Source organism: Zootermopsis nevadensis, unplaced genomic scaffold (assembly GCF_977971745.1).
Source record: "Zootermopsis nevadensis isolate Lab colony 2312 unplaced genomic scaffold, Znev_1.0 Znev_ptg000045l, whole genome shotgun sequence".
Classification (NCBI taxonomy): Eukaryota; Metazoa; Arthropoda; class Insecta; order Blattodea; family Termopsidae; genus Zootermopsis; species Zootermopsis nevadensis.
In genome coordinates this window covers 1,690,486-1,705,678 of record NW_028259177.1, presented here as the reverse complement: position 1 = coordinate 1,705,678, position 15,193 = coordinate 1,690,486, and the positions used below count along the sequence as shown (strand labels likewise).

At 39.7% G+C, this 15,193-nt stretch overlaps 2 protein-coding genes across 2 annotated transcripts in view; one reads left to right on the top strand and one right to left on the bottom strand.

Moving 5' to 3' along the window:
* Nucleotides 1-6,523, top strand: part of LOC147871619 (metabotropic glutamate receptor-like) — a 48,467-nt gene extending 41,944 nt beyond the window's left edge. The window contains exon 5 of the mRNA XM_087360500.1: nucleotides 5,495-6,523. Coding sequence (XP_087216626.1) covers nucleotides 5,495-5,763 — 269 coding nt within the window. The 3' untranslated portion in view covers nucleotides 5,764-6,523. The remainder of the gene's footprint in view (nucleotides 1-5,494) is intronic.
* LOC147871614 (TBC1 domain family member 4-like) overlaps nucleotides 1-15,193 on the bottom strand; it is a 259,104-nt gene that overhangs the window by 75,099 nt on the left and 168,812 nt on the right. Inside the window, exon 7 of the mRNA XM_087360629.1 lies at nucleotides 10,124-10,151. Within this exon, the coding sequence (XP_087216755.1) occupies nucleotides 10,140-10,151 (12 nt within the window). The 3' untranslated portion in view covers nucleotides 10,124-10,139. The remainder of the gene's footprint in view (nucleotides 1-10,123; nucleotides 10,152-15,193) is intronic.

Genomic DNA, 15,193 nt, shown 5'->3' with positions numbered 1-15,193 from the left:
ATTGAAGATGGCTGTCTTCGGAGTAGTTTTGCCGTGTAGTCTGGTCTAAAAGTGTGTACGTCTTGGACGTGCTTGCATCATCAGGGTTGTGAATTAATAATAATTAGGCGAGCTGGATAAATCGTGGTTCATTAAGGTTGTTCTTTATTGGTAGGAGAAAGAAATTAGGAAAGAACAAAATTGCAGGAGGTTCATAATTAAAAACATGAACGTACGTTAGCCTGAAATGGGAAACTAAGAGAATTATTTTTTGGAATAAAAGGAGGGAATATTGAAACACAGCATCGGTGAGATACAAACAAGTGGCCCTGAATAGTTGCATGAGAATTATCTTCAATCCGGTTACAGACAGCCAACCACCATTTAACACTTCCCTCTTTGTTAATGTTAAATGGTGTTATTGTAGTTACGTTCCAACTCCACAGAGCTGTTGAATTTGTAATGACGTTTCATCATATTACATTGCTTTGCTTGCTTATTTGTAACAATATTTGTGTAATATACGAACCTGGAATGAGACTGACGTTAAAATAGTATCAGTGTTGCCACAGGCAGCATTCAAAACGGCATTGTCCCTTAAGTAAAAAAAATATTTTTTTTTATTTATTTATTTAGTGTTCTGTCTGACGACAGGTCCATATGAACATGATCCTTCCATCCTTTTCTCGGACTGGGACCTGTTCATATACGTTCTTGGCAGATGATCCAGAAGTGGTTTGCCATTGCCTTCTTCTGTGTGTGAATGGGATGCCACGGAGAAACCGGGGAAGCCCCCGGAGGAAAACTCCGTGTTGCCTAGACCACGGCCTTGCCCAACACAAGTTATAAATTCGGGCACCGCCGGGAATCGAACCCGAGACCCCCAGGATTACAAGGCCAGCCTTCTAACCGCTACGACATTTGCCTGGAGAGAGAGGAAAAAACATGGTAATGTTAAAGAGAGAGCCAAGACCGCGTTCTTATATCGCACAGGAGTGTCTAACCGTGAGAGTTGATTTTAGTTTTGCCAAATCACGCCAATAAACCTTAATAATTTGTATCAGCTGTTCGTAACAGTCGCAAATGAAGAATAGTGACTTGTCTGCGTCATGACGCCGTACAGCCTTGAAGGTAGCGTCTAAATACAAGGCCACGTGGCATCGTAACCCAGAATACGATTAAAAATTTAACATCTCGCAGCTTCGCCATCATCAGCTGCGTGATCCTTCCACAGATTAAAATATTATCCAGGTTAGTAATTTACCCTTCTCTCTCGGCGCGAGTCCTACACCCGTCAGAAGTCTTGAAGCCGTGCACTCATACTAAGAGCCCATTGGCCGCAACGGCCTCTAAAACACGACTTTTTCGGTGGACACTGAACTCAGCGAGCACACGAAACAACGGAAATTGTGAATTTCAGACAGAATCTGATGGGACGAGACCAGATTCTGCCTACGCCCTCTACAATATTCGCGTTCAAACTCTGTCTGGAGAACATCGGAGGAATATATCTCCTCGCGAGATGACGTACGTGGTTATTAGTAGCCTAAAAAAGAACAGATCGCGTAATTGGGCTGTGAAGAAGCGAACTGAAAGGAGAATTAGATTGGGGGAAAGTCTCGTAGAACGCGGAGATGATAAGGGATGACAGAAAGATAATATTACCCCTACGAAAATATGGCTGGAGGGTACGTACTGGATTCGTGTGTCTCATTTTAGGGCTGATGTTAAATCAAATCTTTGGGTCCAATAAAAACAGCGCAATTTATGTCCTAACTGAGCAGGTGTGGAGGAGTTCGTCTGCAAACTACAACGAACCGGACACAATCTCATTCAACCAAGTATTCTGATAAAAACCACAAACCCCCCCCCCCCCCAAAAAAAAAACCCTGCTGCGACGTTCAGAAGAATCTTTCTGCGTGTACTCCCAGATATTTTGGCAGGAGAGGGGAAGCTTGCGTTCAAACCTTAAAAACCACCCCCTCCCCCTTACAAAACACGACCGTATGTCCGTCTGCATTCCCAGGAGAGAGAAACTCCTTCCTTCTCCCAAGATGCAATTCATACGCCGTCCTTCAATTCAGTTAATAAAACTAAAACGGGTTTCGACTCCCAGTGCCGACGATGGAACCTGCCTCGGTGGGGTACGCGATTCTGCAGACTCCACAGCCCCCTACTAAGACCCGTATTGGGTTGATACTCGCCGTAATTACTCATTCAGCATTGGTGAACGAGCGTCCGAATCAGCGATTGGTCGAGGATCAGCTGTGAGCTGCATCCACTGGTCGATACACTCGCATTGCCGCGCCCACCGTCCAACATGGCCGCCACTCGTACCTGCCCATACCACACGCACGCAAACTCTTATACACGGGCGTCGTGCGGGCTGCATACACATCAGGGAAGAATGCCAGCGAAATAGAGCAGACATTTTTCTCAGGGCGGCAGAGACGATGATGATCTCCGACGACACCGTGTGGGTCTGTAGCGTCGTTTCTGAGTAACAACACTGACGATCGAGGCAGCACGTTCCTCAAAATATACGGCACGAACGTACACGTCCACAACTCATGAGAAGACCAACTGTAATTAAAGGAACGGTACTGGACTTTCCGGGCAAGGAATTTAAAATCCAGGAAAATATTTGGACACGTGTCCCCGAAGGTGTCAAAATGCGGAGAATATAGAATTTTTGTTTGAAAACTTGACAAGGAATTACTAAGAACAGATAGAGGATCTAATGGGAAGGCAAACTAGAACGCGTGGCCTGAAATTGCTAATAATTCGACTAAATATTTTTTTTAGAAGCGTGGGATTAAGGGGGTTTAATTATTAAGCTCGTGCCTCCTTGGCCGAAACACCTCACGTCCCCCCCGCACCGAAATACTTGTCTTTACGACAAAACGTAGCCTAATTTACGGATACATCAGATCTTTGGACAGGGAAAAGGTGCATTTTCGTAAGGGTCGAGGACTTCATGGCCACAGACGAATGAAAAAGGGGGCTCAGTTGGCTGCGGTCCGGGAGGTAAGCAGCCCAAAAAACTCATTACCGTGATCGCAAGAACCAACCACCGGGCACCCAGTTCACTTTAAAATTACCCTTAGATATCTCATCTTCCCCGTGCGTCAAACATGACCATCTGACCCCCACCTTCTACGTCGTAATTACAGCTATTTTTGTAAAAACTAAAGACTACAATCGGCATCTAACTCGAGGTACATTATCATACAGACATTTTATGAAGCGACTGGAAAAGACCACGACAATCCTGCGTCTGGATAGCCTCTTTCCGGGGTGAGATTATAACCCGGACCTGTCGAATACAAATGAATGTTAACAAGGACGTGGCGTTACGCCAGACTCTGGTAATCGTTTTGATACAAACGTAACAAGGAATAAAAATAATCACAGACGACAAGAAATGTGATAGACAGACGAGAGAGCGGGAATACGAACATATACGACGCATTGTAATTACAAATTACACATTGGCTATACTAATACAGAGCTGGACCACTAGGAATCCCTGCTTTCAAGGGGAGATTCGCCTATAAAAATTCGTCTTGTACATAAAAGACGCCAAGAACCAGGCTGACAACTGTATCCTTTTAAGCAGCCCCACACACTTTGAACATACCCAAACCGGGGGATATTTCACACTTTGTTTTAAACCATCCTTAACGACAGGCATTTGAAATAATAAATAATACTTTAATAATATCATTGTGAAGATGGCTGTCTTCTGGGTCGTTGCAGGGTGTAGTTTGGTAAAAGTTTACCGACGTTTAAAAGGTCCTTGCTGCCTCCATTATAAGGGTGACGACAGCCAACTTCGGAATTACCACCGTGAAAACGTCAAATCGTACTTAATACCAACGCGATTATTACCCACACAATTACTCCCGTTATATTTTCTCATGCAGTGAGTCCGATAAGTCTATTAAGCGAAATTCGATCCTAAATCCAAAAACATCGATTCCAGTCACCGGAGAGCACAGGATTTTTTTAGAGTTTCCAATCGCTCGAAAGTGAGTTCAGCAACCGACAACCTGCCCACAATCGGTGAATTTTTGCAAGACATTTAGCACACCAAAATTACTACAACGTTCGCCCCCTTTTGAATTTCCCAATGCATCGGGACGTCCCGAATACCAAGGATTGTCGACCACGACGTTCGGTATCCAGGCATAGGTCGATATACTATCTTAGATTAAGCCACGACCACTTCCATTCCAATTTATTATTAAGTGCCATCCTCTAATTCGACGCCATATAATCTGAGATACTGAAAACGCGTCATTAAATAAAATACAAAAAATTAATTTTAATCTGGCTGCCGCCGGTACAGCAGCTCTCTGTAAGAGTCGATATACGGAGATAAGTTCCTAATGTCCTTTCGGGTAAGTAGGAACTTTGTTCTGCGCTGATGTCGGCATCCTGATGAGATAGCCGTGATCCTCAGTAGCTCTTGGCTCAATGTTTGCCACCCTTGGAGGTAACAACCAATTCCCGCCAAACGCTGCCCTTGGCTTACGATGGTGTGAATACCTGTTCTAGAATGACGTCCAGACGCCACCCACAAACGACCAACTAACTAACTAACTAACTAGATGCCTTACGAAACTCTAAGGTTCATCACCGAACTAACCAAAGCCCTCCACCGGACCAACAAAATCCAGTCTCCTTCAACTCCTATCTCCCATAGATCCCGCCTGACATTATCCTCCCATCTACGTCTAGGTCTCCCCCAGGGGTCTCTTCCCCTCAGGCTTCGACACCTCTTGTCCCATCCATGCGCGCTACATGCCCAGCCCATCTCAATCTTCTCGACTTAATCGCCCTGACAATATTGGGGGAGGAGTACAGATTTTGAAGCTCATCATTATGCAGTTTTCTCCACGCCCCATCGTCTTCCCTCTTAGGCCCAAATATCCTCCTCAACGCCTATCACCGTAAAAAAAGCACCGTCACGAAATCAGTTTATGCTAAACCATGATAATACCTGAATATTTTTATTATTTCAGAAGTTATTGGAGGCGGAAGTCAAGTATATTCCTAGCCTTCTTTTATTTATTTTATTACTATGTATTCAGTACATAAATTAAAATAAAGAATTGTTATTTTGTAAGACTTGAGGTTCTCACAGCGGTGAATATGAAGATTTCTGTCTTCTGGGTTATTGCGCTGTGTAGTCTGGTCGATGTTAACCAACGTTTCAGAGGTCATACTGCCTCCGTCATCAGGGCGATGAATTCATCGCCCTGATGACGGAGGCAGTATGACCTCTGAAACGTTGGTTAACATCGACCAGACTACACAGCGCAATAACCCAGAAGACAGAAATCTTCAATTGTTATTTTGTTACGTTATTCCGTGATCTAACGTTAACTTCTAAAAAAATATACACATGAAACAAACTGCACTATGAAGGGTGGGAGGAATTTGTTGATAGGGTTTGCAGGTTCTGAAATGATATTGACAGCTGATTTCCTTTTTTTTCTTTTTCTTTCAGGGTTCACCATGTACACGACGTGTGTGATCTTGGTGCCGCTTTACTTCGGAACAGGCAACCACGTGCCACTGAGAATTACGAGCATGTCGGTAACGATTAGCTTATCCGCGACCGTGACTCTTGCCTGTCTCTTCTCGCCGAAGCTGTACATCATTCTCGTACATCCAGAACGTAATGTGCGCCAGAGTATGATGCCTGTAAGTTCCTTGAAAAGTTTTGTGGACGCTCGGCTAGTAACAGAATTCTCTTGTTTTGTGGAACGTGAGTAATAATCTCCTTCCAACTAGGTTTCTAAAAAAAATCTGTTTTTTTTTTTAGGTTTTTCAACCAAAATATTACATGCTCTTCTAATTTCTTCCTAGCGTGTTACATGTATAATTATATTTATTTATGTATGCGTCGTCCTTGATTTAATCATCTTAACAGAGAAGAGAACGTATTATAAAACTCATTTGGCTGAACCCCATTCTGTTGCCGATGCATTTGCTAAGCATTTTCAGTCGGTCTACAGTACCTCTTTAGGCGTATCCCCTTCCCCTGTGGAGTCCTCCGACTTCTTGTCTTTAGCCCCTATCTCCGAATTGGACATTTGTAAAGCAATTCGTCGTCTGAGACCTTCCAAATCTGTCGGACTTGATGACATTCCTAGCTTTGTTATAAAGGGTTGTTCGGAGATCTTTGTTCCTGTTCTCAAGCACATCTTCAATCTAAGTTTAGCACAGAATTATTTCCCTATTTTATGGAAACAGGCAGCAGTAGTTCCTGTTTTTAAAAAAGGTAACTCTGCCACTGTTAGTAACTACCGACCCATTTCTATACTTAATACTTTTTCCAAATTATTTGAACTTGTTATTTATGATCATATCTCCCATTACATAAAGTCGAAATTAAATCCTTGTCAGCATGGTTTTACTAAATCTAAATCTACAGTTACTAATCTCGTAACTTATCTTGATTTTATTAACCCAATAGTTGGCTCCCAGGGTCAAGCTGATGCTGTTTATTTTGATCTTAGCAGTGCATTTGATCTTGTCCTTCACAATCTATTACTCAACAAGCTCAGTGCTTTTGGACTCTCTGATGGTTATGTACACTGGTTTCGTAGTTACTTAACCAACAGACAATCCCAGGTTCGCGTTTCTGGAACTCTTTCGTCTCCTTTTGTAGTCCTCTCTGGAGTTCCACAGGGATCTGTTTTGGGTCCTCTACTTTTCAACTTGTTTATTGATGACATATGCCAAGTAATTAATCATTCTAAATGCCTTCTTTTCGCTGATGATATCAAAATTTTTCGTGCCATTAAATCTCCCAACGACTGCAATCAACTTCAAACTGACATTGACTCGGTACAAGGTTGGTGCACTGCTAACTTCATGAAACTCAATATTAGTAAAACTACAGTAATTTCCTTCTCCAGGAAAACCACTACTTTGATCTTTGATTACAAACTTTTTCATTCCTCCATAACACGTACCGATACCATTAAAGACCTGGGAATATTTATCGACTCCAAGCTCCGATTTCACAACCATGTTGACCACATATTTTCACATTGTATTAAGTTGCTGGGTCTTGTTCGCACGTTAACCTTTTCGTTCTCTTCTCTCGATTGCCTGTATATGTTATATGTAACCTTAGTCAGATCCAAGCTCGAGTACGCCTCGGTCGTTTGGAATTCTATTACGACTACTGATGCCAACAAACTGGAGCGTATCCAGCAGAAGTTTGCAGCCCTTTGCTACTATCGTTTCCTCCCCCAAGTGCATTACAGCTACGCTGATGCGTTAGAGCATTTAAAACTCCATACCCTGCGTAAGAGAAGGCATTGCAGTGATGCACTATTCCTTGCACAGGTTTACCGTGGTTTTAAATGCTGTCCTTCCCTTCTGGAAGCTGTCGGTCTCCGCATCCCTGCTCGGAATCTGAGAGATTTTTCTATGTTCAGTTTTAGCCCCTTGTTTAAAAACAGTCCTTCTGCTAGATGCGCATCAGCTGCTAATGTTGTCTGCAGGGATTTGGACATATTCGAGACGAAAATTGTCTCACTTAATCATATTCTATAATAGCATAATTTACTTAATTGATTCTTGTTATTTTTACAAATATCATAATGTAGTTAGTAATTTTTTGTGTATTTTCCGTTTCAATGTATTTTATATATTGCTTGTTTCACCTTTTATGTTTTACTGTGTTCGTGTGCTCATCTCTGTGCTGTATCTGTAATTGGCCATCAGGCTGTTGATACAGCACACAAATAATAAAGAATTGAAATAATAAAGAATTGAATTTTTAACCTCAATGGGTGGTCAAAGTCCGAGTTCTATGTCGGACCTACACATGGAAGAAATTGGTTGTGGTGTATCTATCCAAGAACGTGCCTGTAAAGATTAAAAGACCACAAGACCCCAATAAGTTCACTCAACAGGCTCTGAGAAGACTTTCCCAATAAAGAAATTACGAAAATAACTTAGGGTCACTCACGGAAAAATGATAAGCGTGGGCTTATTTCCAGCATACATGAAAATGCATAAAGATGCAACAACGATATCGAAGGAAACAGATAAAAAAGACAAGAATAACGAAAGAGGCGGTAAAGGGAGAAACCAATATCTGAAGGTTCAAAGACGAATGAAAATGGTAAACCAGTTAGATGTACAAAAATATACGTCAACACAAGTTCCGCTGAGAAGTGTTTTTCTTGCAAACCTAACAGACTAAAATTTACTACTCTTTATATAATCTGAAGGTTCATTATAGCATTCATAAGACTTAAAAAGGTGTCAGATACAATCAGGTGTACTCCATCAAAATCACCCTTCCATAGCGTATGCCTCATGCAAGCGTTTCAAAGTCTCCGCGTACATCTTCAATCACTTGATTGGCATCTCATATAATGTAAAACATGATTTTGAATTGAAAATAATGTAAGTATTCAAAGAATTTTTGAGTTAATGTATGAAGCATCTCGAGAAATGCACACAGAGGGTGCAATCAGTTCCGAAATAAAATGAACATTCTGTAAATACGGTACTAAGAAAGTTATTCAAACAACAGTGAACGCAGCTAACTTCAGAACGTGACTTGTTTCCGGTCCCTTTTAACTTTCTAACTTTCACGCTGAAGACAGAGACACATACGGACGTCTTTGCAATGGGGTCTTTATGGCTACACAACTTGAAAAGTAAAGTTCTAAACCACAAGTCGTGGTTCCAATCACTGATACCTGACTACCTCGGAGGCTACCACATAACCAAAACAACTGGAAACACCTCATAAGAATTCATCACACCAGTGAAAACGTATTATCTGGTCGCAGATTTTTTGTAATTATCAGTCCGTCCGTCCGTCTATTTCCACAATTACGCAGGGACAGACCTATCATAATCAGCGTTAAAAGAAGGACAGAAGAGAACTAGTGGACACACAGAAAAATAAATACATAATAAAATACATAACTGCGCGTGTATTTGAAACTCGGCATATATATTATACATTTAAAATTATACCAAAGATTAAGAAACCAGAATAGAAATAAGATTGCGGCGATATAAAAGTGTATCACAAGCGACAGAAAAGAAATCTTTGTGATCTTGAAAAATATATTTACAAGTGAAAAATATATTTCGATTTTTTTTTATTTCCTAGATCGTTATTTTTTTGAATGAGCTCTCTTCAGGGGTGGCTAACATATACATATCTGGCTGTAATTTTTACATCCACGTACTTGTAACACAGAAAATATTGCAATCCAAATTAAACGCATAATTACATAAATAATTTATAGATAGGCCTAAATTTATTCATAAATTAATAAAACACAGTATTCCACAATGTCAACGCTAAGTTTTTTATAACTCCGTGTAGACTTGTATACACCAGTGTTTCAAAAATCATACTGTCTCACCCCTGAAGATGAATAATGTGTGTTTCTCGAAAGCCAACAATTTCACGCCACGTTACAATGTATAAGACTATAATCGACATCTTCACCGAAGTGAGAACCTTAAATGGCTCATAGTATTTCGTACGTTTCATTGATTAGGCCAAAATAGAGAAAAAAGTACCACGTCCAATGATCAAATATTCTATCAATGAATACTGTATTCCTAAATGACCTTATATACACTGACAGCAATGTTTTGTATATTTTTCCTTGGCATTTGCGAATGTCGACCACTATGTCTCATGTTACTTTTTAAAGTAAATATTAACAAGGTTGTGAAACACACTGTATTAAAATGGACGGATAAATACGTAAATAGATGTATAAAATAATTAATAAACAAATTTGCGTTATTGAAATTTAATTCCTGGAATCCAATTTATACTTGCAAATATGAGAAAGTCAATTATGGTCCATTTTATACTCGGTTTAACGCACAGTTTGATAATCTCAGAATATCTACAGGGTTTATAAAATAGTGAATGAATTAACAATTATTATTGTATCAAGTATCTAGTATGTTCAGTTGATGCAAATAATAAATAAGTGAATCTTTTAAGCAAGCTATTTCGTGTGCCACATTCACTTCGTCCCCAGGTAAAGTTACATAAACACTACTGGCCTAGATGTATAAACATTTATTGAGGCTCGTACATTACCATAACACTTCCACGACCACAACAGACCTTCTTCAGAAGACGATCATTTACTCCCCTGCAACAAAACAGAACGTAAACATATTATCATAATGTTATGAGTCATTTAATTATATGCTAAGAACAGCTTAATACCGTGTAACCCTGTGATAGCATTTTCCCACCTAAGCATATACCTCCCGAAAAAAGAATAATCACGACGCGCAAGACAAGTGTTCAATTAAAAGCCTTAATCAATTGTCTGCATCTCAATGGGCCACGCCTCAGTAGACGACCATGAACTGTCTCTGAAACATTTTGGAAACCGAAGATTTCTGTCTTCTGGGTTGTTGCGCTGTGTAGTCTGGTAGACGAATCGCCCTGATGACGGAGGCAGTATGACCTCTGAAACGTTGGTAAACATCGACCAGACTACACAGCGCAACAACCCAGAAGACAGAAATCTTCATACTCTGATGATGGAGGCAGTATGACCTCTGAAACGTTGGTAAACATTTATCAGACTACACAGCGCAACAACCCAGAAGACAGAAATCTTCATACTCTGATGACGGAGGCAGTATGACCTCTGAAACGTTGGTAAACATCGACCAGACTACACAGCGCAACAACCCAGAAGACAGAAATCTTCATCGCCCTGATGATGGAGGCAGTATGACCTCTGAAACGTTGGTAAACATTTATCAGACTACACAGCGCAACAACCCAGAAGACAGAAATCTTCATGCTCTGATGACGGAGGCAGTATGACCTCCGAAACGTTGGTTAACATCGACCAGACTACACAGCGCAACAGCCCAGAAGACAGAAATCTTCATCGCCCTGATGATGGAGGCAGTATGACCTCCGAAACGTTGGTTAACATCGACCAGACTACACAGCGCAACAACCCAGAAGACAGAAATCTTCATCGCCCTGATGATGGAGGCAGTATGACCTCTGAAACGTTGGTAAACATTTATCAGACTACACAGCGCAACAACCCAGAAGACAGAAATCTTCATGCTCTGATGACGGAGGCAGTATGACCTCCGAAACGTTGGTTAACATCGACCAGACTACACAGCGCAACAACCCAGAAGACAGAAATCTTCATACTCGCCGCTGTATAAACCCCAAATCATACATTTTGGAAACCCCTGAGTCTGCAAACTCTTGCCTTCCCCAGTTAACAGGCTTCCGTTCTCCTTCCAGTGGATTCCTGTATGGAGCGCCCATCAACAAAACGGCACAGTTGTCCACGTTTATGACGTCGTACCATGTCGGTCCATGCATATCAAGAGACAGATCTTGATCACGTGTTCTGTAAGCATTCATTCAAAGCCTTCAACGTTCGACAATATTTGACATCGACGTCATGTCTCTTGTTATGAATAACTTACATTAACGCATGAGGACATCGTCTCTCTATCCTCCTTAAGTACATTAAATCTCGGAAACTGGTAAACTGACTTGAACTGAATTTGGTACAAGCTCCATCATGGCGTATTGTGGAACAACTTCATTAGCTTACTTCTATGGACGGTTGCTATATAACAAGGTCTCTTCTATTTCCATCCACTGTCCTTCCGGTATCCTGACTGATTCCTTTCGTTCATCTATAGTTCATTCCATTTCTTGTGATGCTTAATCCCCGCTGGCACATAAAACATCCAGTCAAAACAACGGAAACGTCTGTACTATATTCGACAATTCAGTGGTGTCACGTTTTACCTTCCAATTATTGAGAGTCTGGTATGAACCACTAAGTTATACTTCGCGAAGCTTGTGAGATCGACCGAAACAGCCCGAGCAGCACACGAATTCAGTCAGTCGGGCCACCCGGCCAGCACTCGACCACTCTAACTGGTTTTCACTCAAGCTTCACGAGAAAAGGAATCTATTACAACTCTCGGCTTTCTGTCTTCCGCCTTGGATGTATCCACTCAACACTTGTTTCTACCATTCTTCGGGCAATGCTAACTGATTTGTTTACGTACCTTTTCGGGGATGGGGGTTGTCTCCTTTCGACATTATTTCCGATCGTCTCCACGACCTCATATCTGCATTTAAGGCCATGAAATTAAGAGCAAAGTAGATAACACAGAACTTCAGAAGTCTTAATGGATTATAGACTTATTTTTGGCTCTTAATTTCAATGGCTGTTTCTTCATTACAGCTGGCATCAAGGCGTGAATAAATACGGTATGACATGCTTGTCACAGAGACAATTGGTTGTGAAAACTATGTTCGTTGCATTGACAAGGAAATTTCAAATAATTAGTACCAAAAAATAATTTTCGATCAATGTTATTAGTCATTACGGTTGAGGACGTGTTACGATATACAGATTTTTTAACGCAAACACAATAAAATATGTACAATTTTCAGTCCTGTATATAACGTGAAGAATATTCCGGACGGTTAAATACGTGATTTATGTTTACATTATCAACAGAATGATCGTCCAGAATTAACTTCGTAGCAGATAATTTTATTAACGTCTTTATTTCCGCCATAATCATAAATCAAATGCAATGATCATGACATTTGATATTTATACATCGGTGCAAAAACAAATCGTGGTTTTCTAGGCTGTGAAGACGAAATCACCACCACCATCGTCACGGTATAAGGATTAAGCTATGTACTGTCGGTCCATATTCCAAACATTCCTTTTCTCAATATGTTCCCTGCATCAATTGTATCCTCTGGCTGTCTGTTAAGATTTATACTACGGAATATGAATTCATATTTTAACATCTTCATACCCATTCACCTCTTCAAATTTAATATTATTTTATTATCTTGCCTGAATTTCTGGTCAATAAGAAAGAATGAGTTTTCTATTATCGTACAAACTCTGCATCATCATTTTTGTAATTATAAATTTGTATGTGAAGAATATTAAATTATGTTTCCAGATATAATTTTAATTTCTCTCAGCTCTACTGGAGCAGAACCCGAAGTATGATACTGACGATCTCAAGCCAGTTCTATCCCCACCAAATTTTTTTTAAGATACATCTTAAAATCGTAGACCCCCTTCTCAACATACCTGTCCGATCAGACTTCCTATTTCACTCTCCATACAAGGAAGGACGACTTCCGTAATTAGTGGGGTCTCTTATGCAACATCAAGGAAATCGATAATTTATTCACAAATACTTATGTTATTCGCTAAGTAATTTATTCTAAATTTCTCTCACTGTTTCGTAGTTATGAAATTAAACACAAATTTTACGATATCATAAAAGTAATTCGTTTTTATAGCTCGTGGAGAATCAGTACACAAATCAATACAAACGTATTGCAAAACAATTAAAATTTATTACAAAAAAATGGCTCCCAGCAACCGTGGAAATATATTTTAACCGGAAAATAAAAATTTTCAATTTTTTAACAATATGGTGAGAAAGATTCTCATTTGTTATATCTAGACCAAACACGACTAGACATATCGTTTTCTGAAAACGATGACTGGGTTTCATCAAAACAGACACATTTCAATTTATTAATAAACAGTCAAAAATAGCTCTGGTATTGATGAAAGACTCTCGGGTTACAACACGCTTCCAAAATGCTTCACGAACAGTAGAAAACAATTTCGATTGGAATAGAATTTTCGAGAATGAACACATGTTCCGCTCGTGAACACACCATGTTCGCACTTGCACAGAACCTGCGGCCTTACGATAAGGTGACCTAGAGTCCAGTGTCACGATATTGGGAGAGTACCGGCTTATGATTTCATTTTGTTCTGTAGTACTGTTACTGGGTTGAGTTTGAAATGAAACATTCTGTGTGTGTGTATGTATATTTTTAACGCATATGCATATTTCATCAATGGGCAGAGAAATAGAATTAAAATCCCTTTTGAAGGACGTGCTGATGGGAATTAATATTATCCATGAGAGGAAATTGGAAAATTTACTAAGGGAAAACCTGAGAAATGGGGCAAAAACAGTGGTGGGGGGGTGTTTCTACTTATAGAGGATAATTTATAACACGTTATATGGTTTCAGGAGTTTCGAAGTGTGTATCTGAACTACTGTAATTTCCTGACTATAAGCACTGGAGAAAAAAACAGTGAACAATAAAGTTTATAGTATCGGTATATCACGGAAATAAAAGAAATTGTGAACGAAGTCCGAATAACATTCTGTATCTACAAATTTGAAATTACCTGCCATTTGTCTCACTATTCACGTCTGAAGGATAGCAGGAAATTGGAACAGAAATACGTATACGCCATTTACAAGAAGATGTTTTTATGTGGCTACAGAACACATATATCATCTGGCAAATCCGAGATCAGCTTCTAGTCAGAATGAAATGTGGTTTGTAAACAAGAGGCCGATAGATTTTAATGTTATCCTACAATTATATTCAAATATAAACTACCGAGAAACTGAACATAGTAAAAATTGAAATGACATACCTTAAATTAGGCCACGACATCTTTTACATTTAATTATTTACTATCATCCTCTCATTCCACGCAATATAGTCGGAGTTCACGAAAAAGCAGTTTAAATTGATGGTTTTATTAAAATATTAAATTAAAATTGTGACTAGTCACCTGCTTGCGACCGGATTAGTAACAGAGTCACCAGTTATATTATAAATTGGAAACAACTAGTTGATAGAATCTTCCTTCAAATACTAATATAAACATAGTTCCGGTGCATTCTACATATCTCGCCCATCTCATTTAATTTATATTTGGTGAAGTTCACGTTACGAAATAAAACACAAAAATTTATCCAAAGACATTAATTTCACTCGTCTACCCAGACAGAATAGAAACCGTGCGAATGTTTCCCACATTTCCACACTTCGCAGAAGGACCGACATTTTGTCTCCAATATTACCATCGTATTCGGCGTGTCGCTTAACGAATTCATTTGTCTCTGACAGCAGAAACTTCCAGAACACACGCTTACAAGTATTTTTAATTTATATCTTAATTGCGTCATGTTTGTGTTTATTAATACAATAATTTATTTACCGTCTATACACAAACTTAAAAATGTTGTTAAAATTACTTAAAATTATAACATTTTTTCATTAGATACTAGATCTTGTTACATTTTACATTGACGACATGTTTCGATGTTT